Source organism: Gymnoscopelus microlampas (genome assembly GCF_963454915.1).
Source record: "Gymnoscopelus microlampas genome assembly, chromosome: 12".
Taxonomy (NCBI): Eukaryota; Metazoa; Chordata; class Actinopteri; order Myctophiformes; family Myctophidae; genus Gymnoscopelus; species Gymnoscopelus microlampas.
This window is the reverse complement of record NC_139949.1, coordinates 44,162,581-44,185,617: the sequence shown is the minus strand read 5'-3', so window position 1 is coordinate 44,185,617 and position 23,037 is coordinate 44,162,581. Positions and strand designations below refer to the sequence as shown.

At 41.3% G+C, this 23,037-nt stretch overlaps 1 protein-coding gene across 1 annotated transcript in view; it reads right to left on the bottom strand.

Moving 5' to 3' along the window:
• The window catches only part of LOC311056651 (glucocorticoid receptor-like), a 134,754-nt gene that overhangs the window by 33,724 nt on the left and 77,993 nt on the right, over window positions 1-23,037 (bottom strand). The window contains exons 3-4 of the mRNA XM_084073442.1: window positions 12,684-12,853; window positions 2,936-2,962 (exon numbers count right to left, since the gene is read on the bottom strand). Coding sequence (XP_083929568.1) covers window positions 2,936-2,962; window positions 12,684-12,853 — 197 coding nt within the window. The remainder of the gene's footprint in view (window positions 1-2,935; window positions 2,963-12,683; window positions 12,854-23,037) is intronic.

Below are 23,037 nucleotides of genomic sequence, written 5' to 3'. Positions count from 1 at the left end.
TGGTGTTTTTTTGGTTGCCGTTATTCATTTCCCTGGAAAACAAATAAAATCTTCATTAAAAAAAAGCAAGATAAGCTGCAGAATACCAACCACGGTGCAAAATGAATGCGTCACAACAGCAGATAAACATCGACCACTGTCTAGTGGCCGATACCGATAAGCGACCAAAACATATCGGTGCATCCCTACTGATTATTATTACATTTTTGGGTAATGCACCGCAGCAGTTCTTGGAACACACATACTTTCACATTCAAGTATATGCACTATGCAGGCAAACATCATTTTTTTGCAGCACTCTCCTAGACAGACACAATTAAACCGGCTATTAGCGTTAAAGTGAGAGACCCCACTGTAGGCACAAAACGAGCATGTCATGGTGCCTGCGCTAACCATTTTCACATGGCGGCATTAGGCCACGCTCGAGGGTGGGGAACTCTGAGCGTGATGTAAGTTCAAAATGGCCGCCATGTGAACATGATCAAGGGTCTCCAGCTGCGTTGCATTTGGGCTGTGTGTCCACCAACGTGATTCTTCGCAGCTGAAAACGCAAAAGGTGCTCGCCTTATAAAATGCGTCCAAACACCCAGAGTTGGAAATGTTTCTACTCCCGGCAAGCAGATGAAAAACTCCAAACGTGAAAACGTAGCGTAAACTTCTGGGATTCCAAAAGAACGCGGTGTTCCCGTTCTAAACGATAAAAAATATACGCTGCTGCGCTCAGGAAAAAAAATTTAGCGTCTTGATGGACACAGGCCCTTTATTTAGTAGAAGCAGCAACAGAAACACCCAGTACAGTACATAATGTGCATTAACTAACAGTCAACAAACAGTAATGATAGTATGCATTAACATAACACACGATAATCAAGTGAGAGAGAGAGAGGGTGATTGTTAACGGGTGCTCAGCTCGAAGCGGGTTAAATGTGGATCAGGTGCAAAAGAGTTGGTCCAATAGGCTCTATGCACAGCAACCATATTGGACAGAAATTGGGCCCCTTCCTTGCTTCCTTCACAGGTGTTACCAATGACACTAATGAAGGCTCTGTTCCATTTAGTGTAGCACAGTGGTTCTCAAACTTTTTAATTTCAATGACCCCCATAACTCTGAGAGTGTACAAATGGAACCAAATGGACCCGGGAGGGTCCATTTGGTTCCATTTGTACACTCTCAGAGTTACACCCTCTCAAGGAACCATGAGGGTCCCTGGACCACACTTTGAGACCCACTAGTATTTCTAGTGAGCCAACATGCACAATATCAGCACCCTGACTCTGTTTGACCAGAATGGAACAGAGCCTTCATTAGTATCATTGGTAACACCTGTGAAGGAAGTAAGAAGAGGCCCAATTTTTCTCCAAAATGGCTGCTGTGCATAGAGCCTATTAAGAACCAGGAAGAGGTTATGATTATCGTTTAAAAAAAAGAGGGCTTTGAGTGGATGAATGTGTATTTTAACCGCTTTTAAGTGTCTGTACTTTCAAGATCGGCACGCGTTCACACATGACGCCAAAACAATTATTATACCAGCATATTGGCCGAAAATGTTATCAGTGTGAACGGGGTAAGTTGATGGGAGTCCCCCAGGGGTATCGTTGTGTCAGAGCAGAAACCTCCTATCTCCGTATTTTAACTTGAAATACGGAGATAACCGTATTTAAAGTATTTAACACCGTATTTAACACCCTACTTGATCATACTACAGCATTGGTTCTCAAAGTGGGGTCCGGGGACCCCCAGGGGTCCTTGAGGGAGTTCCAGGGCGTCCCCAGCTAAATGATAGATTAGGCACCAAATCAACCCTTATGGGTCTGTAACTCTGAGAGTGTACAAATTTGTACACTCTCAGAGTTAAATTGACATAGATTTTACAATATAAATTGCGGTCCAAGTGATAGAAATGCCATTAAATGGGGGTCTGTAGCCCTAATGCATGTCAAACTGGGGGTCCTTGAAATGATGGTTGAGAATCACTGTTAGAGCCGTAAAAAAATCTTCTCTTATGGGGGTCCCTGGCATATCTTTTGAAATGGGGGTCCGCGGGCTAATAAGTGTCAATTTGGGGGTCATTGACATGAAAAAGTTTGAGAACCACTGTTCTACAGTATCGCACAAAAGTAGCAAAAATAGGAGATCCACAAGCTCGAAACGCGGCCGCGTTTCGGGCTTGTAGATCTGCTACTTTTGTTATTTTTTAATTTGAATGCTGAAAAGTAAGTACGTTACGGACATAATGAGGTTTCCACCCGACAGAGACGATATACGAGGTCCTCTCCTTTTCTCCCTCGTCTAGTCTAGACTCTAGACCAAATCTCTTTGCCGAAAAATAAGCTGATCTACAAGCTCGCAACGGGTCGCGTTACGAACTTGTAGATCGCCTATTTTCACCGATTGTTAGAAATAGGGACGCTAGGGTTCAAATGTTTTTTTTTAAAAAGTCATCCGGGGGCCGAGGTCGGTGCGGGCGTGGCGGTGGACGGCGGGTCAAACCAAGAGGCTGCTGGGAATGTTATTTGGTGGAGATTAACCCATTAAGACCTGAGGCGATTCTTAAAAAAATCTAAATCCTAACAGTTTTTTGAAAAAAATATAAAAAAAATGTTTTCACGATTTTTCAAAAAAATTTGAATAGTCAAAGGAATCTAAAGTGACACAGATGCGTTCCAGGTATTAATGGGTTAAAAGAACCACCAACCACAGTGAGTTGGATCTCTCGGACCGTGGGACCAAACAAGCATGCATTGGACCAACAGAAGAGAGAGAGAGAAGCTGTGATTGGCTAGCCTATTAAGTCCCGACTGGGTCAGATTTTCCCAGTGTCAGGGATAAGATTTATACATTGGAACATGTGGGTGGAAAAAAAGCAGAAAAAAAGCGATCAGCATCATCAGCATCAGCATCATCATCATCATTATTAAAGGTGCGTTTATTTACCATCTGTGCTTTGTCGCGCTCTCCATCCTTGAGACAACAACCAGAGAATAGATGGGGTGATGGGGGGGGGGGGGAGAGGAGGGATAGAAAGACAAAAAATAACAGATATAACTTCTTTTTTTTCTCAGCACTAAAAAACAGCTCGTCAAACCAAAACGCATTATGACGACACTTCACTTTTTGAACAATGGTTTCACTTTGCATGGGCATTTCCCACAGCTTCCCCTGAAAAGCTGCTGTGATTCAACGTTGTCAGACCTTAACCCTTTAATAAAGACCTAAAAAAAATAGCAGATATACAAGCTCATAGCGCGGCACTCGGTGCCGCGCTATGAGCTTGTAGATCTGCTATTTTTGAATAGCCAAATACATCTAAAATGACACAAGATGTGTTCCCGGGGATTGATTGGGATTAAACCCACTTAAAAAGACTGCCGCCATAGTATGCTCCTCAATGAGAGAACTATTGATCGATGCTGTTGTGTATAGATAACTTATTGTTCACACCCAATCCCAGCTTTTTGTGGCATTTCTGTCAGAATTTCTCGTCAAAAATGGGATCCATATAGCATGCCATAACAACACTTAACAAGACAGGCTCTTTGTAGAGAGACAATGTCGACTACATACATTCACTGTCGACAGACGCCGTTGCTTATTTCTATTGATTCTACATTACATTTGTATTACTTGTCTGCATCCATATGTTTTAATGATCACAGAGAGCCAACCCGCCAAGTCAAACTGCTTCGATGTGTTTATCTACTAATTGCATATATACTGTAATTCTAAAGCCTCTTTGAATGATTTGGTTCAACCCATTCGATCCGGGAACGCATCTGTGTCATTTTTACATTTATTTGGCTATTCAAAAATAGCAGATATACAAGCTCATAGCGCTGCACCGAGTGCCGCGCTATGAGCTTGTATATCTGCTATTTTTTTTTAAAGAATTGTGAAAATGTGTGCAAATCTTTGAATATATATATACTGTATATACATTTTTTACTCAATCTTTGCATCTGTATAAAGTATTTTGAGATGGTGGTGGTTCGGCAGACAAATACATATAGTTTTGGGTGGTCCTTGACATGACTTAAAGAAAATAAATATATATAGCAGATCTACAAGCTCATAGGGTGGCACTTGGTGCTGTGCTATGAGCTTGTAGATCTGCTATTTTTGAATAGCCAAAGTATTAAAAAATGGTTATAGCTAAAAAAAAAAAATCAATGACACGGTATGCATTCCCGGATTGAATGGGTAAAAAAAAAAAGTGGTTTGAGTTGTGGTCGTGTGCAGCCAGCTGATTGGCTAATTCCTATTCATTGGTATCCCAATGAAAACTCACTTATTCTATATTATCATTGTGTTTCTTTGTGTTTCTTTCTTTGTGTTTTTGCCAATTATATGAGGGCCCACTTCAAACATCCTCGTGGCCCCGACACAAGCAGGCTCCCCCGCCCCACAGGTTGAGACCCACTGGGACAGTATACAGAGGGCGGTCTCGCTTTTCGCGTCGGCTCTCAAAATGTGTCGTCGGGGTGCGGCTCCACCAGAAAAAGAGCTGTGCGTTTGACGTGTGAGACGTGCCACTAATAAGCAGTGGTGGAAAAAAAGGTACTCAAATGTTTTACTTAAGTAAAAGTATCAATACTGCAATGTAGAAGTAATCTGTCACGAATGAAAGTCCGGAATTCAAAATTTACTTGAGTAAAAGTACAAAAGTATTGGTATTAAAATGTACTTAAAAGTACCAAAAGTAAAAGTACTAAAATGTTTGAAAACGGCAGATCTACAAGCTCACAACGCGTCGCATCATGAGCTTGTAGATCTGCTGTTTTCAAATAGCCTAGGTATAGAATAGGGCTAAAGTGGTTAATGTATGTTTTATAATGTAATAATAATGTATATCTGCAAAGTAACTAGTAACTAAGGTTTTCAAATAACTGCAGTAGAGTAAAAGTACAATATTTGCCTGTGAGATGTAGTGGAGTAGAAGTAAAAGTAAAAAAAAAAAAAATACCTCAAAATTGTACTTGAGTAAATGTACTTAGTTACTTTCCACCACTGCTAATTAGCATGTAAATCCAGTGGCTCAGGAGGCCTGTCTACCTGGCAGTGCCAGCTGCTTATCATCACTGGGTAGAAACCTCCAAAAACCGTTCCCTTTTTATTATCATTTTTTATGATTTAAAGTAGTGAAAATAGCAGATCTATAAGCTCACAACGCCTCGCGAATGCGAGGCGTTGTGAGCTTGTAGATCTGCTATTTTCACTACTTTTGTGCGACACTCTTGTGTGATGAAGTGAGGCGTTTATTATTTATGAAAAGAAAAAAACACATAAAAAAGGTGAAATATGGAGATAGGAGGTTTTCATGCCTCACAGCCCCGACCATATGCTCTGTGTTCCAGCCAATGGAATGTCTCAGAACTATACTACATCCTGGAGACATGAGAGAGAGACAGAGAGAGAGAGAGAGAGAGAGAGAGAGAGAGAGAGAGAGAGAGAGAGAGAGAGAGAGAGAACAGAACAGAGAGAACGGAGACGCAGGGCAGTGTTTTTTTTGTTTTTTTATTTTAAAGTGGAGAAAAATCTAATGGACCCTTACAGAGCTGTGAGGGTCTATTTGGAACCCCCCCCCCCTCAAGGAACTCCTGAGGGTCCCTGGACCTTACTTTGAGAACCACTGATGTAGAAGGGCAGAGAGAGAGAGAGAGAGAGAGAGAGAGAGAGAGAGAGAGAAGAAATGCACGGCAGGAAGGCCTCAGACACTCAAACTACTACTTTCTCTATACTTTCTTGACACGCTGCTATGGCATACTGTATGAACGCGGCACACCGCACATTGTCATGACTTTGTAAGTACACAGACTCCCCCCCCGGGACCTCACTTTGAGAACTAATGGCGTTCGTAGAGGTTGCGTGGTCGCGCTCACCCCCAACCCCGGCGGGTCTACAGGGTTGACCTTCTTTTTTCTCTCTCTCTCTCTCTCTCTCTCTCTGTTCTCTCTCAGCTTTCTCATGACATTAGATGTAAGGTGAAACGAAACACGGCACAAAGCCAGGTTGCCTTACGACCCATACACATTAACAATATACCTCTATCAGCTATATGGCTACCTACGGGTGTTGTATTCCCCCAAGGGGAAAGTGATTGTGACATTGTAATATACAGTCACTGATGGTTTTACCTTTCTTTTCATGGCCCTCTCTGTGTCACTTTCTGCTGCCACTATAAGGTGACAGGTAGGGCAACCGGAGATGAGGTTATAGGATGTATATACATACATACATACATGTAAGAATACACCTAGATACTTTAGATACTTAAGTTTTTTGTAACACGATTTTGTAACCCTTTTTTTCCCCACCCAGTGCCAATTGCTTATGTAATCCTGGGCGCTACTCTCCCTCTGCCAGCCTGGGGAGAGCCCAGAACTGAGCTCATGCTTCCTTCAATGCACGAGGAGTTAGCAAGCCGCTTCTTAATTCAGGGGGGAGTTTCCCCGGTAGGACGTAGCATAATTTCCTGAAATAATCAATTCATAATCTATCTCTATTTTGGCCGTGTACAATTTTTTTAAATTAGCAGATGTACGAGCTTGTGACTTGTGAGCAAGTTCTTAACTCAATAAAACCGGGAAAGCATGTCATTTTAGATTTTTGCATTGGCTATTTTTGAACATTTTTGAAAAATCTTGAAGGTGTGAGTACTACAGATTTAGACGGCATTTTTAGAATCGTCCCTCAGGTCTTTAATGGGTTAATGCTGATTCTGCCGAGCCCGTTCCCTTGGCTGTGGTTGGGCTGGATAGCAGTTAATTCAATTACATTTTTATTAAAGTGTCAAATCACAACAAGTTGTCTCAAGATACTTTCATGCGCGTCACTTATAGATTACCTAACCCTAAAAATAGCAGATCTACAAGCTCATAGTGCGGCACAGAGTGCCCCGCTAGCCGCTATGAGCTTGTAGATCTGGATTTTTTTTGAAAAATCTTGAAAATTTGTGTAAATCTTTGAATATGTATCTATGTTTTTAAGCGAACATTTGTAACTTAAATCTTTCTACAAATGTCTTATAAATCCTAACAGTTTTCTAAAAAACGTCTGTTGCTATATTATCAGAGGTGCTCAAACCTTTACATGACAAGGACCCCAAAGAATTACATTTATTTGGCCGCGGACCTCCAATCTCAAAATATTTTGGTCCAGGGACCCCCAGAAGCAAAGATATAAGTAGTAGAGTAAAAAAAATATATAGATTCAAAGATTTGCACACATTTTCAAATAAAAATAAATAAATAGCAGATCTACAAGCTCATATGAGCTTATTTATCTGCTATTTTTGAATAGCCACGGTATAAAACAAAGCTTTTTGGCTCAAATCTAAAATTACATGATGTTTTCCGGGTTTTTACGGGTTAATAGCGCCCGCTGCTAATAATTTAGTTAGGAGGGGTAAAACGTACGTGCAATAGACGGCGGCTATTTTAACCCATTAAGACCTGGAACGCATCCGTGTGTCATTTTAAGATTTTTTTGGCTATTCAAAAAAAATAGCAGATCTACAAGCTCATAGCGCGGCACCGAGTGCCGCGCTATGAGCTTGTAGATCTGCTATTTTTTTGAAAAATCGTGAAAATTCCTAAAAATCTTTGAATATACATATTTTAGATAGTTTTTTGAAAAGAAATGTTTTGCTACAATCAGTGGTTCTCAAACTTTTTTCATGTCAAGGACCCTAAAAATTATATGTATTTGGCCACGGACCCCCATCTCAAAATATGTTGTTCCAGGGACCCCCAGAAGCAAAGATTTGAGTTAAAAATGTTCGCTTTAAAAAATATATATATTCAAAGATTTGCACACATTTTCTTGAATTCTCAAAAATAGCGCGCTACGAGCTTGTAGATCTGCAATTTTTGAATAGCCCAAAGTGTAAAATAATGCTTTTTAGCTCAAATAAAAAAATGACAGATGCTTCTTCAGGTCTTAAAGGGTTAAGGAGCGGGGGGAACACATTATTATTAATATTACCATTATTATTGTATCTTGTATATAGGGTTCAGCCTGAAACGCGTTCAGGAGGGGCATCCATTGTAAACCGTTCGGACGAAATATCGACCGCTTTCCTTTGACATTCTAAGTAGGCAGATGAAATGAAGACATTATTGTCACCGTTGTGCAACGGCTAATCATATGCAATTCAAATGAATAAGGATCGTCAGGACAAAACGTCCAGAGCTAATCTTATGCTAACCATTGTTACTAGGGCGCATGATGCGTAACAACGCCGTGGCGCCCTAATATACAATGCGTGCACATGAATATGTGCATTCGATTAGCGCCTTGTGTAAACACCGCACGCCGCAATCCATCGCTAAAAAGGGCAGCATTTTTATGTATGGATTGTGTAATGATGTAGCATATAACCATAACAATGGAAGGAACTTAATGTGATTTTCCAGAAGATACATTTTGCCCCATATATCTGTTTGAAACATGGGGAGAATTGATCAAAGCTGGGGGTGGGTGAGTATGAAAGTATTACTCAGATACAACAAATTAAAGGTAGGGTAAGTGATTTGCTTTGGTTAAAATAAGTGTTACATAGCTCTATATTGTGATAGTACTCATTGCTATAGAGTCTTTGTTCGGTATTAGGAGTCTCCTTGTCTCTCCCCCTCTTTATTAAACAGAAAATGCATTTTCCTTTCAGTTTCAGTTTCATTTCCATTTTTATCCAACCAGGACAGAGAACTTAATCAGGATACAGATTAAACAAGTGGAATTGGAAGTGATGACACTAAGAAATGAGCAGAAAAAAAAGGAACTGGAACACTATACAAAATAAGCTTAAAAATGGGCACTTTCTCCTGATTGGCTGAGATTTTGACACCTACCGAAAAATGTATTTTCTGTTTATTAAAGAGCTGGAGAGACAGGGAGACATCTGTTACTGAAAAAAAATCACACCTGTGTGAAGGTAGCGGCGCCTTTGATATATTTTGTCATAGATATGTGTTTCTACTAGAGAAACAATATTAAATCTCTGTAAATTTATTTCAAGGCTTCCAGTGGCACTAAATAGTGCCATTGGAAGCGAATCACCAAATGCATTCCAAGGTAAGTGGCAAAAACTGATCTGTCATAGCTGATAGAGTGGGTAGTAACATAGTGATGTCATGAATAGTGACCAATCAGAACGTTGACGGACCTGACCAATCAGAACGTTGACGGACCTGACCAATCAGAACCTTGGCGAGCCTGACCAATCAGAACGTTGACGGACCTGACCAATCAGAACCTTGGCGAGCCTGACCAATCAGAACGTTGACGGACCTGACCAATCAGAACCTTGGCGAGCCTGACCAATCAGAACGTTGACGCACCTGACCAATCAGAACCTTGGCGAGCCTGACCAATCAGGACGTTGACGGACCTGACTAATCAGAACCTTGGCGAGCCTGACCAATCAGAACGTTGACGCAAAAGCCAGGTATAGAGGGCTAATATCCTCTATACCTAAAGGTATAGAGCGGCTAGCGCCACTAATAATATCCGCTCTATACCTAAAGGTATAGAGCGGCTAGCGCCGCTAAAAACACTCTATAGCAATGATTACTATCAGAATATAGTATTTTAACCTTTTAACAAAATATTTTTTGTTTTAACCAAAAAATATCACTTACCCTACCTTTAATACATTAATACATTCATAAAAATTTCACTTGTGATATAGGTACATGTATTAATCCCTCAAACCTTGGAGGGTGCTTTTTTTTCAGTCTGGTGCCTGACTTTGTGATTCTCCAATGTCTAGTGGTGTCCACGTCAAATTAAACATTTAAAAACTAAACAGTTTAAGTTCTAAACTGGTGTCGAAAGCCAAACTCTGTCAAACTTTGTTCTCTCTAAGCCAAAAAAACGTTGCTTGCGGTCCAGTTAGGGCTCCACCTGTCGATTATAAAATGTTTTCTTATTTACTTATTCAATAGACCACCGAAGTCCTGACGTCACTCGTCCATCCCCAGGTTCGTAAAGTAATTTAGCTATGGAGAATAACATTGGGTCATCTTAGAATCGTCTCATATAAGAATTGTGGTCCAAAAATAAACAAACTGTCTCAGCGTCATTGTCAGGGAGGAGGTTCTGTATAGTTTATGATAGTCAGTCACATATATTTGAAACAGTCTGTTTCTGGCGAAAATTTAACTAATTCGGCGGAAGTAACATTATTTTTTTCTCACCGTCAGTTGATGCTTCATATCCATAAGAGTCAAACCACCGGGGTCATTTGTTTATTTTTGGAACACAGTTCTTATTTGACACGATATTAAATACGTCTATGGGATTCAGAATGGGGGTGGAAAACTGCGAACCAGGTAGACAAACAAAGGATGCGTAAATTACGTCAGACTTCGGTGGTCTACAATTGAATGATCGTTTAATTTTTCTTTTTTTAAATAAATACCATATCAACACATCGACAAAAGAGTATAGTGCAAAAAGTATGATGAAAATAGCCGATCTACAAGCTCTCAACTCTTATTTGAACTTATATTTGAAGAATATTGAAAATGTTTGAATTTGTGTTATTATCTTTTAACATAAATCTTCTCTTCTTGTATATATTATATCATATAAATATATATACATATATATAAATTTGGGGGTCCTTAGTCCTTAGCATGAAAACGTTTTAAGAACCACTGCTCTATAGCATTAAACAAGTGTGTGTCAGTGGTCTGTTGATGACAGCCAATGGCCAACAGCCAACGGCACAGTAATAAAAATCACGCCACGACATCAATGTCTTCCGTTGGATAGCGCAGTTAAATCAGTTGTAGCTGACGGAGATTTACAACTGGTTGTATTCACCCTCCTGTCCCTCCGGTCTAACACATGATCCATCCTGGCTCACACCCTGTGAATATGTCTGTTTTAGTTCAGATACTGACTGGCTGCGAGTGTGAACAACATTCAACCCCCTGATATTGCGGTATAGCAGTAAATCAGGCATATGGGACAGCTCCTGGCAACACTTCAATAAACGTAGATGATTTCCTAATGTGTAAGTGCATGAATTTGCATTCTAATGTAAACCATTGCATTTAAAAAAAAAAGGTTATGAAAATAGCCATCATCACGTTGTGTGAGCTTGTAGATTGGCTGTTTTCTGCTATGTATTTAACATTTTTGCTGCTTGCCCGAGCATTAAAGGGATAGTTCACCCCCAAAAATGTTTCTATCTATTAGTCACCCCATGGACTTGAATTCATGGATATTTTTTTTGTTTTTGTTGCATTCCTAAGCCAATAATTTGATGACCGGCAGCAGTTCCGGTAGGATACACAAAGAGTCTTGTTTGTGTCCCCTACCGGAACCGCTGCATACCGGTCCGCTGGTCATAAAATTATTGGCTTAGGAATGCAACAAAAACGAAAAAAATATCCGTTAATTCAAATCTCCGTGGGGTGACTAATCGATAGAAAAAAGGTTAAGCCACAACACTAGAGGGAGCAACCATCATCTGGGACCACACACATTTAGAACAAACATGAATGTCTTACTGTACCTCATGCTGTTTACATTTCTGACTAATCAGTGGTCTAATACATTGGTTCTCAAAGTGGGGTACGGGGACCCCCAGGGGTACTTGAGGCGGTTCCAGGGGGTCCCCAGCTAAATGATGGATAGGAACCAAATGGACCCTTATGGTTCTGTAACTCTGAGAGTGTACAAATGGAACCAAATGGACCCTAACGGGTCCATTTGGTTCCATTTGTACACTCTCAGAGTTAAATTAACGTTGATTTTATAATATAAATTCGGGTCCCAGAGGTATAAATGCCATTAAATGGGGGTCCGTAGCCCTAATACATTAGCCTGGTAAACCCTCCCTCCGGAAATCTCATTTCCATTCGATCTCAGGAAGGAGTCTGGCATGATTGCTCATTCTGCAATATTGGCTGTGGGCTGGAGTTGGGCGGGAGTAATACCGTTGACTGACAACCCCTTCAACCAATGATCGTTTTTCCCCTTCAGCCAATCAGCAGTTCATGTTGACGAGCTCCAGACTATGTGACGCAACGGGACTTTTGGGACGGCCATGCTGAAAATAGGTTGCCTTATTGGGATACATGCGTGTCACTCCCCGCCCCTGCCGGTTCTCTAAATTTATATTTTTAAATAGGCTCTGTCATGATTAATTGACCACATATATGAAGTTAAACAACTAAATTCTATCCAAACGATATGTTAATAGTAAATTCCGTGCCTCAAAAAAGAAGTTTGAGAGCGTTTTAAAACCGAAAGTAAGAAGTGCAGGCACTCGCACAAATAACAATGGCTGCCGTTCGTCTTTTGTCGGCGGCTCTCAGGCTGCACTCGGCTTCATTCGGGCTCACTCAAACTCGCCACCTGATTGGCCAACGTAAGCTGTCAATCACAGAACGATGAGCGACGACGCTGATAGGCGCGGTTAGGTCCTGATTTCGCTGGAAACTCCCCAATATTGCAGAATGGGCGTTCATGCCAGACTCCTTCCTGAGATCGAATGGAAATGAGATTTCCGGAGGGAGGGTTTACCAGGCTACTAATACATGTCAAACTGGGGGTCCTTGAAATTAAAATGGTTGAGAATCACTGCTAGAGAGCCATATAAATCTTCTCTTATTGGGGTACATATCAAACTGGGGGTTCCTTGAACTGAAAAAAGGTTGAGGATCTAACCAACCTTCCACAGCCCTCTTGAAGAACACCTTGCAGCTGCCACAGGTCACCACGCCGTAGTGGCACCCTGACGCCTCGTCAGAACACACCAGGCAGATCTTGTGGGTCGTCCCGCCGGGCTTGGTCTGGCCTGGCGCCGCCGAGCCGCCGGCTTCGCCCGCTCTGCCTGACGAACTGCAGGGAGAGAGAGAGAGAGACAGAGATGTTTTATGTTAACGACTTTCAACCTGGTGTCCCTATTTTGAGCATGTCAAAGGTGTTCGAAAATAGCCGATATAAAAGCAAGTGTTGCAAAGCGTTGCATTGTTTTGCTACTGTGCTTGTAGATCAGCAATTTCTTTCTATTTTGCGTACATGAAGTACATAGAAAGCTGCTGCACTCTGTAACTTTCACGTTCTACCCGGGATTTGAACCTGGGTCTCCTGCGCCAGTGATGACATTTTTTACCAGTGAGCTAAAAGAGCCTGCCTGCTTGCTCTGGGGAGAAATAGAATTTTTACCCAAAGACAGTACCACTATACAATGCAGTAACCGAAAATGTATTCTATTGTATCAACACTTCCTTGTTTTCCGAGCGACTGATACTAATACTTTCAAGTCTTTGACAGGGGCCAGTTTGGAATTGCAGCCTCCTGAAGGTGATTCTTTAGGGCAGTTTGGAAAGTGAGTAGGGTTTTACACTCCTTTACTCCTTTGGGTAGGGCATTCCACATTTTTGTTGTATAGCATGAGAAAGAGTTAATTCCCTTTGTTTGTGCCAAATCTGGGTTGAACATGATCAGTGGAGCTGCCTCTGGTGTGATGACCGTGGACTTCATTTACGTTTTGGAAGTATTTTGACAAATACAGGGGGATCCCAATGTTGTGTCGAATCTTGTAGACCAGGCCCAAAGCAAGTTGCTGTACTCTGTCCTCAACCCTGAGCCATCCAACCCTAGCAAAGTGAGCAGGGGTTAGATGGGTTGTATGATTGAGGCCAAGAAGTAGCCTTACCAGTTTGTTTTGGGATGTCTGGAGCCTTGTTTTTAAGGCCTTAGTGGTGTTGTGGTACCATGAGAAGCATTGCATGGTCGAATTGACCTTGGATGAGAGCCCCTGCGAGGATCTTCAGGGTATCTTTACTGACTAGAAAGTTAATCCTGTACAGAAAACGTGTTCTTTGATTGACCTTTTTGATGACTCTTTCTGCCATCTTATCACCAGAGAGGTTTGCCTCCAAGATGGAACCCAGGTAGGTAATTTCCTCCTTTCTTGTGATAACATCGTCACCCGCTTTGATTGTGAAGCTCTCAGCCTTGTTACGGTTAACACTACTAGACCCAAAGAGAATGGATTCGGTTTTATCCAGGTGTAATGATAGTTTGTTGGGCCCGTCAATTATCCCTTGCTTAACATACTCTACCATACAGATCGGGAAAACAATTACACAACACAGTTACACAGTGTAGCTTTAATTTAACTCACATTATAGAAATAAAGGTTATTCCGAAAAAGTAAAGATAAAAGAAACTACATATATATTTTTCACGAATGCAAAAGGCTCTGAGAAGCACTTTGTGGGTCATGTTTTAACTACGTAAGACACACCCGGCAGACAGACATACATATAATACATACATAGTCTTACTGTAACAACAGAGGCTCATTCATCAACTTAAGGCTTTTGTTCTCTCCTGTACATTAGACTCACATTCGACTGCTTCTGCAGCCCGCTGTACGCACACTGTACTGTACTTCAGTGGTGGAAAAAGTACTGAGGTGTTTTACTTTAAGTAAAAGTATCAATACTGCAATGTAGAAATACTCTTGTACAAGTGAAAGTCTGGAATTCAACATTTTTTTGAGTGAAAGTACAAAGGTATTGGTATGAAAAAAGTACCAAAGTAAAGAAAGTACCAAAAGTAAAAGTACTAAAATGTTTGAAAATAACAGATCTACAAGCTCACAACGCGCCGCGGTGCGGCGCGTTGTGAGCTTGAGCCCTTGATAAAATAGGGCTGAAGTGGTTAATGTGTGTTTTATAATGTAATAATCTATATCTGCAAAGTAACTAGTAACTAAAGTTTTCAAATAATTGTAGTGGAGTAAAAGTACAATATTTGCCTCTGAGATGTAGTGGAGTAGAAGTAAAAGTATAGACAATTGGAAATACTCTAGTAAAGTAAAAAATACCCAAACATTTGACTTAAGTACCGTACTTGAGTGTATGTACTTAGTTACTTTCACACCGACTGCTGTACTGTACTTTCTCCATACTGTAAAGTCACAGCTCAGCTCCAAATCTCATATTAAAAAATGATGTGGTTATTTGTTAGCCCTGCTTATCCTCAGCAGACGTTACTGTTTGCAGGCTATAAGTAGGCCTGGGCCAAGGTGCCTTAACCGTGGTGTATGGAGGCTTAACTGGGACATACAGTAAAGCACTGCAATGTCACCACTGACTCCCAGGGCCAGAGAGTTATAAAAACTTTTAATTCCTATTTGAGTGGATCAGATTTGGATTTGGGTGCGTTAAAAGATATCCTTTGATTAATCAAAACGCAGGCGCGCCGATTTATGTGCTGGGCCGTGGGGGGCTCAACTCGAACCGCTCAACTAGCCCGCCCCCCCCCAGCCCCCCCCCCCCCCAGCCGCAACCGGGAAAAAAAGTCATTTTCTCTGTCTGGGCTATTGTTCTAGATCAGGGGTCTTCAACAGGGGGTCCGGGACCCCTAGGGGGTCCTCAGAGTTACTACAGTGTAGGGGGTCCGCCAAATCTTTGTGTGATAGGATTTAGTTTTTTTTTACATTAACCACTTGAACCCTAGAATTCCTTTTCTGAGGGGAACATTAGCCGAAAATAGCCGATCTACAAGCTCTCAACGCCTCGCGCTGCGAGGCGTTGAGAGCTTTTAGATCGGCTATTTTCGGCAAAGAGGTATATAGGTGTAGAGGGGAAAAAAGAGCAGACAAAGTAAACAAAAAAGTTGAATCTGAAACACAATTTTATACAATATAGAGGGGGTCCCTGCTTCATCTCTCTCTCAGCTAGGGGGTCCTTGGCCTGAAAACGTTGAAGACCCCTGGTCTAGATGTTAACGGCGCGTTACCGCCTAGCTGTGCCCGGCTATAGCAATGGTAATGGTAATGGTACTATACGTTTGAGCCTGACATCTGAGACTGATGTGGGGGCTGATCATTTCGGGTCGGGGCTTAAGCCCCGAGGCCCCCCCACGTCTATGATCAAACGAATATTATCTATTGACATAGTGTTTGCTGAGATCATTCATTCGAATGCAGCCAACCTGCAACCTCACAAGCTTTGTAGATCGTTAAAAAGAAACTGTCATTTAAAAAAAGAATATATGTTGTGCCAAATTTGTGTTGTTAAAATGTTCGAAATCAGTGGTGTAAAGTAACTAAGTACATGTACTTAAGTACAGTTTTGAGGTATTTGTACTTTACTTGAGTATTTCCAATTTCCAATACTTTTACTTCAACTCCACTCATCTCAGAGGCAAATATTATACTTTTACTCCACTACAATTATTTGAAAACTTTAATTACTAGTTACTTCGTAGATTTTGATTATTAATAAAAAACATACATTAACCACTTCAACCCTATATATACATTTCGGCCATTTGAAAATAGCCGATCTATAAGCTCACAATGCGTCGCGATGCGACGCATTGTGAGCTTATAGATCTGCTATTTTCAAACGATTTGTATACATTTGAAAACTTGAAATGGGACATTCTGCACAATGAGTACTTTGGTACTTTAAGTACATTTTTATGCCAACACTTTTATACTTATATACATTTTGAATTCCGGACTTTTACTTGCAACAGAGTATTTCTACATTGCAATAGTGATACTTTTACTTAAGTAAAACATTTGAGTACTTTTCCCCACCACTGTTCAAAATACATTTCAACGACCAGACAAATCTGGCAAAACAAAATCCTTTCAGACGGGGGGGTCTGTCTGCGGCCAAACACATTTAAACTTAAATTTGGGGGTCCTTGACCCTGAACACAGCTTTGAGAACCACTGGTCCACTCACACTACAACATGACGGTTAGGTTACGCTGCGTTTCAAGAGCCTATGGAGAGACTATGGAGCGGCATTCACACTCATCTGCCAAACAGACAGGCCTGGCTGTGTGTGTAATGCTTGCATAATCCATAAGGAGTATTTCACAGCATTAGAAAGGCTTAAATCTTTCCACCCTAGTTTGCTTTGGCAACACAATGCAGCCTAGGCTTATGTGGGCCCTTATGTAAGGGGGAGTTGACCTACTATCCCGTGTCTTTAAAGTGAAGGCCTATATCATGGGTCTATTATTTGCATTCATTCTGGGGCTGTTAGCAGATGGCATCACACCACTAATGGCCGCTGGGCTTTCTGTTGACCTGCAGCAGAGCAAAGTTTGTTTGGCTAGCGCTTTGCAGGCTAAAGCTTTACCGCGCAGGGGTATTGAGTGTGTGTGTGGGTGTGTGTGTGTGTGTGTGTGTGTGTGTGTGTGTGTGTGTGTGTGTGTGTGTGTGTGTGTGTGTAGCACCTGGTCAGTTTCCCTGGGGGCATTTAACCACTTTAACCCTGGTGTCGCTATTCTGGGCCTGTCATTAGGCAGGCAGAAACATTCAAAAACTTTCTGAAATGTTCCCAGTTTTATGAATAAAATAAAAACGGTTGCAGTCTGTGCTCTAGTTTAGTTTCAGTCTAGTTCCGGGGTCTTCAAGTCAAGGACCCCCTTAGCTGAGAGAGAGTAAAGCAGGGACCCCCTACATAATGTAATACAATTATGTTGCAGATTAAAACATTTTTTCATAGATTTCATAGGTAGCTCCATAGGTTTTTTTTGTTTTTATTATTAGCATTAATATACTGGATTCATGTTAATGTGTATTTTCAGACATTTAACCACTTAAACCCCCATACTTAGTAAACATGACTCTGTCAAGTTGGCTATGTACTTGGTCTGCTCTTTTTTCCCCCCCTCTACACCAAACCTCTTCACCGAAAATAGCCGATCTACAAGCTCACAATGCGTCACAGAGTTGTGAGCTTGTGGATCCGCTATTTTCGGCTAACGTTCCGCCCAGAATATAGATGCTATAGGGCAGGGGTCTTCAACAGGGGGTCCGGGACCCCTAGGGGGCCCTCAGAGTTACTACAGGGGGTCCACCAAATCTTTGTGATTTTTACATTAACCACTTCAACCAAGCATCCCTATTCTGAGGAGAACTTTAGCCAAAAATAGCAGATCTACAAGCACACAACGCCTCGCGCTGCGAGGCGTTGTGCGCTTGTAGATCAGCTATTTTCGGCAAAGAGGTATAGGTACTGTATAGGGGGAAAAAAGAGTGAAAGTACAGAAAGTACAGAGTGAAAGGTCAGGTTTACTAAGTATTGTTTTTATAGCATGGTTAAATGTCTGGAAATACACATTAACATGAATCCAACATGACAGTGCTGTGAAACAAGTCTATGAAGCTGCCTATGAAATCTATGAAAATAAAAAATACTTCATACAATATATAATGGGGGTCCCTGCTTTCTCTCTCTCTCAGCCAAGGGGTCCTTGGCCTGAAAACGTTGAAGACCCCTGCTATAGGGTTCAAGAAGTTCATGTTTTTTTGTTTTTTTGTTTTTTTAAACGTCCTATCACACAAACTACCCACCTGTAGTAACTCTGAGGATACTATAGGTATACTATAGTTGATGTGTGGCATTATACAACACCTTACACTGTACACATGCACCACCCAAACCACTCAAACATCTGCTGCTGATACTCATAACAATGATTGACACACCTCCAGGCGTTCAGGAGGCTTTTGTTATTGTATGTTAAGTAACACACATGAACGCCTCTTACAGTTTAAAAAAACAAACCCGCGTTTCTCATTTACATCATGATGACTCACCAGCCGGGGTCACTACAAACGGCTATATATTTTAACACTGACATTTATGAAAACATATAAATCTCTCTCTTTCAACAATGCATGGGAAAATAAACTAAAAGTCTGTAGATATCTATATACCAACAGAATTGGCCCGTGTTTTGGGGGGCGGAGAGGGTGATAATTGTTAATGCACACAATACTCTGGTGCTGGGGAGGCACCTGTCAGCAGGGAGTGTTGGGCGGGGTGTGTGTGTGTGTGTGTGTGTGTGTGTGTGTGTGTGTGTGTGTGTGTGTGTGTGTGTGTGTGTGTGTGTGTGTGTGTGTGTGTGTGTGTGTGTGTGTGTGTGTGTGTGTGTGTGTGTGTGTGTGTGTGTGTGTGGGAGGGAATAATTGGCATAATGACTAAATTGGGGAACAAAGCAAAAGAACACAAAAAAAAGTCTGTAATTAAAAGACACATAATGAAACATATTATACAATGTTTCATTAAAGGACGACTTCACCCATTTTCAACCTACAGCATCTTCATGTAATTATTATGGAGGTCCCATTTCACAAGTTTTCAAATGTGCAAAATGTATAAAGATCCTTTGAAAATAGCCGATCTGCAAGCTGTGGACAGTTCAGAAACTCGTCTGCCAGTGACGTCATCGTTATAGGGAGGTTTTTCAATTATCTAAAATGTAGGGCCTATTAACTTGGCTTTCATTATAGCATGCTAATTTTCCCAGGAATAGAAAGCCTGCAGTTTCTACTATAGCTTGGATTCCCCATCGATGATGTCACTGGTAGGCGGGTTTCTGAACCGTCCACAGCCCTCCTCTGAGACACAAATGGTACCATATTATAATGAGCATTAGTAGAGGACCAATTACGTGAAGATAGGTTGAAAATGGGTGAAGTCATCCATGACGCAATATTAAACATCATCTCTGTCGGGGGGGAAACAGAACAGTGACTTTTCAGGATTCAAATGATAAAATAGCAAAGCGCAGCGCAGCGCCGCGTTTTGACCTTGTAGATCTACTTTTGATGCTTTTGTGTGACGCTGTAGTATGATCAAGTAGGACGTTAACCCATTAAGACCTGAGGCTTATTCTACAAAATGTCTTCTAAATCCTAATAGTGTTTTTTTTTTTAAACCTATGTTGCTATATCAGTGGTTCTCTTTTTCATGTCAAGGACCCCTAAAATGAAGTATTTGGCCGCAGACCCCCATCTCAAAATATTTTTGTTCCAGGGACCCCCCAGAAGCAAGGAAATGAATTTAAAAAAATATACATATATTCAAAGATTTGCACAAATGTTCACGATTAAAAAAAAATAGCAGATCTACAAGCTCATAGCGCGGCACTCGGTGCCGCGCTATGAGCTTGTATATCTGCTATTTTTGAATAGCCCAAAGAAATCTAATCCCTAGTCTTAATGGGTCAATTAGAAAAAACACAAAAAAGTTTAAATCTGGAGATAAGAGGTTACAGTGCTGTGGATGAAAACAATCTTATGGGCCGTAATAGCCCAGCTGTCCTGAATGCTAGAAAGGAATTTACATGAAGCCGGCTATAGCGTGAGTCACGTGGCCCCCGAGGGCCCCCCGAACAAGCAGATATGACCTCAATACAGAGTTCCTGTGTCCCTCGTGGTCACGAGGAACATGACCCCCTCGTTTATGACTGGTCAGGATGGAGGAGAGGAGAGGAGAGGAGAGGAGAGGAGAGAGGAGAGGGTTGTTGGCACATGTATTCAGTGTAAAAAATGTGGTTTTCTGGTTCAGGGTTCCACTTGAAAACATAGTAAGCGTTCGCGGCCCACCCGTCTGACCACTTAACACGGCAGCCATTCGTAAAAGGAGCGACACCACAATGTAGAAATACTCTTAAGGTGGTTACACACCGGCGATTATGCGAATATACGCAAAATTCGGACTCGTTCCGAATAATTAAAAGACGCTTTTTCGCTTCGCTTTATCGCTTTTTCGCTCCATGGAAGCTTGCATTGACTTTATAAGGTTTTTTTTTTAAAAAGTATTATTCGCATGAAAAAACGCCCCCGGTGTGTAAGGAGCTTTAGGCCTGTAAAAAAGTAAAAGCACAAAAAGTATTGGCATCAAAATAATACTTAAAGTAGTAAAAGTTCTCATTATGCAGAATGTGCCATTCCACAAGTTCCCAAAAGGCTTGTAGACAAGTTGGTGGCACTGCAGTGTTGTAGATCTGGTAACTAGTTAGGATATATTGCACTTTTACCTTAGCGCTATAGGTACACTCTTGGTTGCTAATTGCTTTAGCAGAAAATGCACTTAGGACTTCTGGTGATTAGTAGTTTCGTTCCCTACCTATGTTGAATGCACTTACTGTAAGTCGCTTTGGATAGAAGCGTCTGCTAAATGACTGTAATGTAATGTAATGTAATGTAATGTAATGTTAAAAAGCGACGATGTGAACAGATTTTTACACATTTGGACCGTGCAATGGAGAACTATCACAGACTAGTTGGCCACAAAAATCCCCATTGAAGTCGGGTGGAAACCTCGTATGTTCAAGGACTCATATTCAAAAGCATCAAAAATAGCAGATCTACAAAGCTCGAAACGTGTCGCGAAGCGACGCGTTTCGAGCTTTGTAGATCTGCTATTTTTCGATGCTTTTGCGTGACGCAGTAGCGTGATCAAGTAGGACGTTAATTTTGTGATCAAGTAGGACGAAAAAAACACAAAAAGGTTAAAATATGGAGATGCAAGGTTTCTGCCCGACGGCCACGATTATCCGTCTTGTCAGCTTGTGGTTACATGAGCCGGTTTCTGTCATTATTAATGACATTAATCCCACTGACGATTCATTTAGACGAGCGCTAAATAAAATGATCAGATTTATGTTCTGGTTTATACCACATGATGACATGTTTCTGACATCAAATAAATAGTTCTATCAGAATTATCATATTCCTGGGGGGGGGGGGGCGCCGATGGATCTGATGCAGCCTGACGGGGTCCCGGCGGGTTCGATTCCCGAGCGCCGAGCTGACTTTTTTGCTGCGTCACTCCCCGACTCTCTCTCTTCCCTGTTTCCTGTCAATCTCCACTGTAATATCGAAATAAAGGCAGAAAAGCCACATAAATGGCTTAAAAAATATATATGTAATATTCCTGAAGTTTGTTATTAATTAAATAAATGGGAGGAGGCAAGTCACTTAAGCCTAATTTCATACACTGACTGACAACTTTTTGTGTTTTTTTTCGTAAATTAACGCCCTACTTGATCAAACTACAGTGTCACACAAAAGCATCAAAAGTAGCAGATCTACAAGCTCGAAACGACGTGTTTTGAGCTTGTAGATCTGCTACCTTTGCTGTTTCTCAATTTGAATCCTGCAAAGTAACAGTTTTACTTTTACACCCGACAGAGACAATACACTTATACGATGTGACACGTTGTTGTGAGCTGCAATGTTTCAGCTAGTTTTTGAAAATGTTTGTGAAAAACGTACGCGGAAATCTACTGTACATCGTCGGCGTAATGTCAACATGCTTTCAGTCTTGCTGCACGCATAGAAACAAAAACAACAGGCTCCGCTCCGCGTTGAAGCGAGAGTCTGCAGCGCATCTGAAACTCGTCATATGCGAGAGCGGCGTGGGCGGTTTGACCTGTAAAACATGGACGCCGTCGGAAGGAAGGCGCGAGACGTCCCGTAAACACATTGTGTACAGTTACAGTGTAAGACATAGACGTCTGCAGTGCGTTTCCCATCCATACTGTAGGCATGAGATCAGCCCTTGACGTCATCAAACGCTGCGTCATCGGAGCTACTGTACAGTCGTGGTTTTGTATCTTCTGTATCTGGAAGTTGAACCCAGCTCAACTTGAATGATATCCTCGCTCACACGTAGGGCATGGGCGATACGACTTCAAATCAATATCACTGTTGTTTCAAAATTTGGCCTCGATTACGATTAATGAACGATTATAAAAGTAAAAATAAATGAGCGGGATATAGCCGATCTACGAGCTTGTGGATTGGCTTACATTTTTGCCACGCCAACCATTGTACAACGAAGTATAAATCCATCGAGACGATTATAAATTAAGTATATATCGCTGATGTCGGGTTAGGGTTAGTGTTTTTTTGTAAATAAACGCCCTACTCGATCACACAAAGGCATCAAACGTGGCACATCCACAAGCTTGTAGATCTACTACTTTTGCTATTTTTGAATTTGAATGAATCCTGAAAAGTAACAGTTTTTGGACATAAAAGGTTTCCACCCGACAGAGACGATATATTATAACCTTTATCATGTCGATTCATGTCGATTATTTAACCCATTGAGACCTGGAACTGTGTCATTTTTAGATTTGAGCTAAAAAGCATTATTTTACACTTATATAATAGCTCACTTATATAATAGCTCATTGCGCGGCACCGAGTGCCGCGCAATGAGCTTGTAGATCTGCTATTTTTG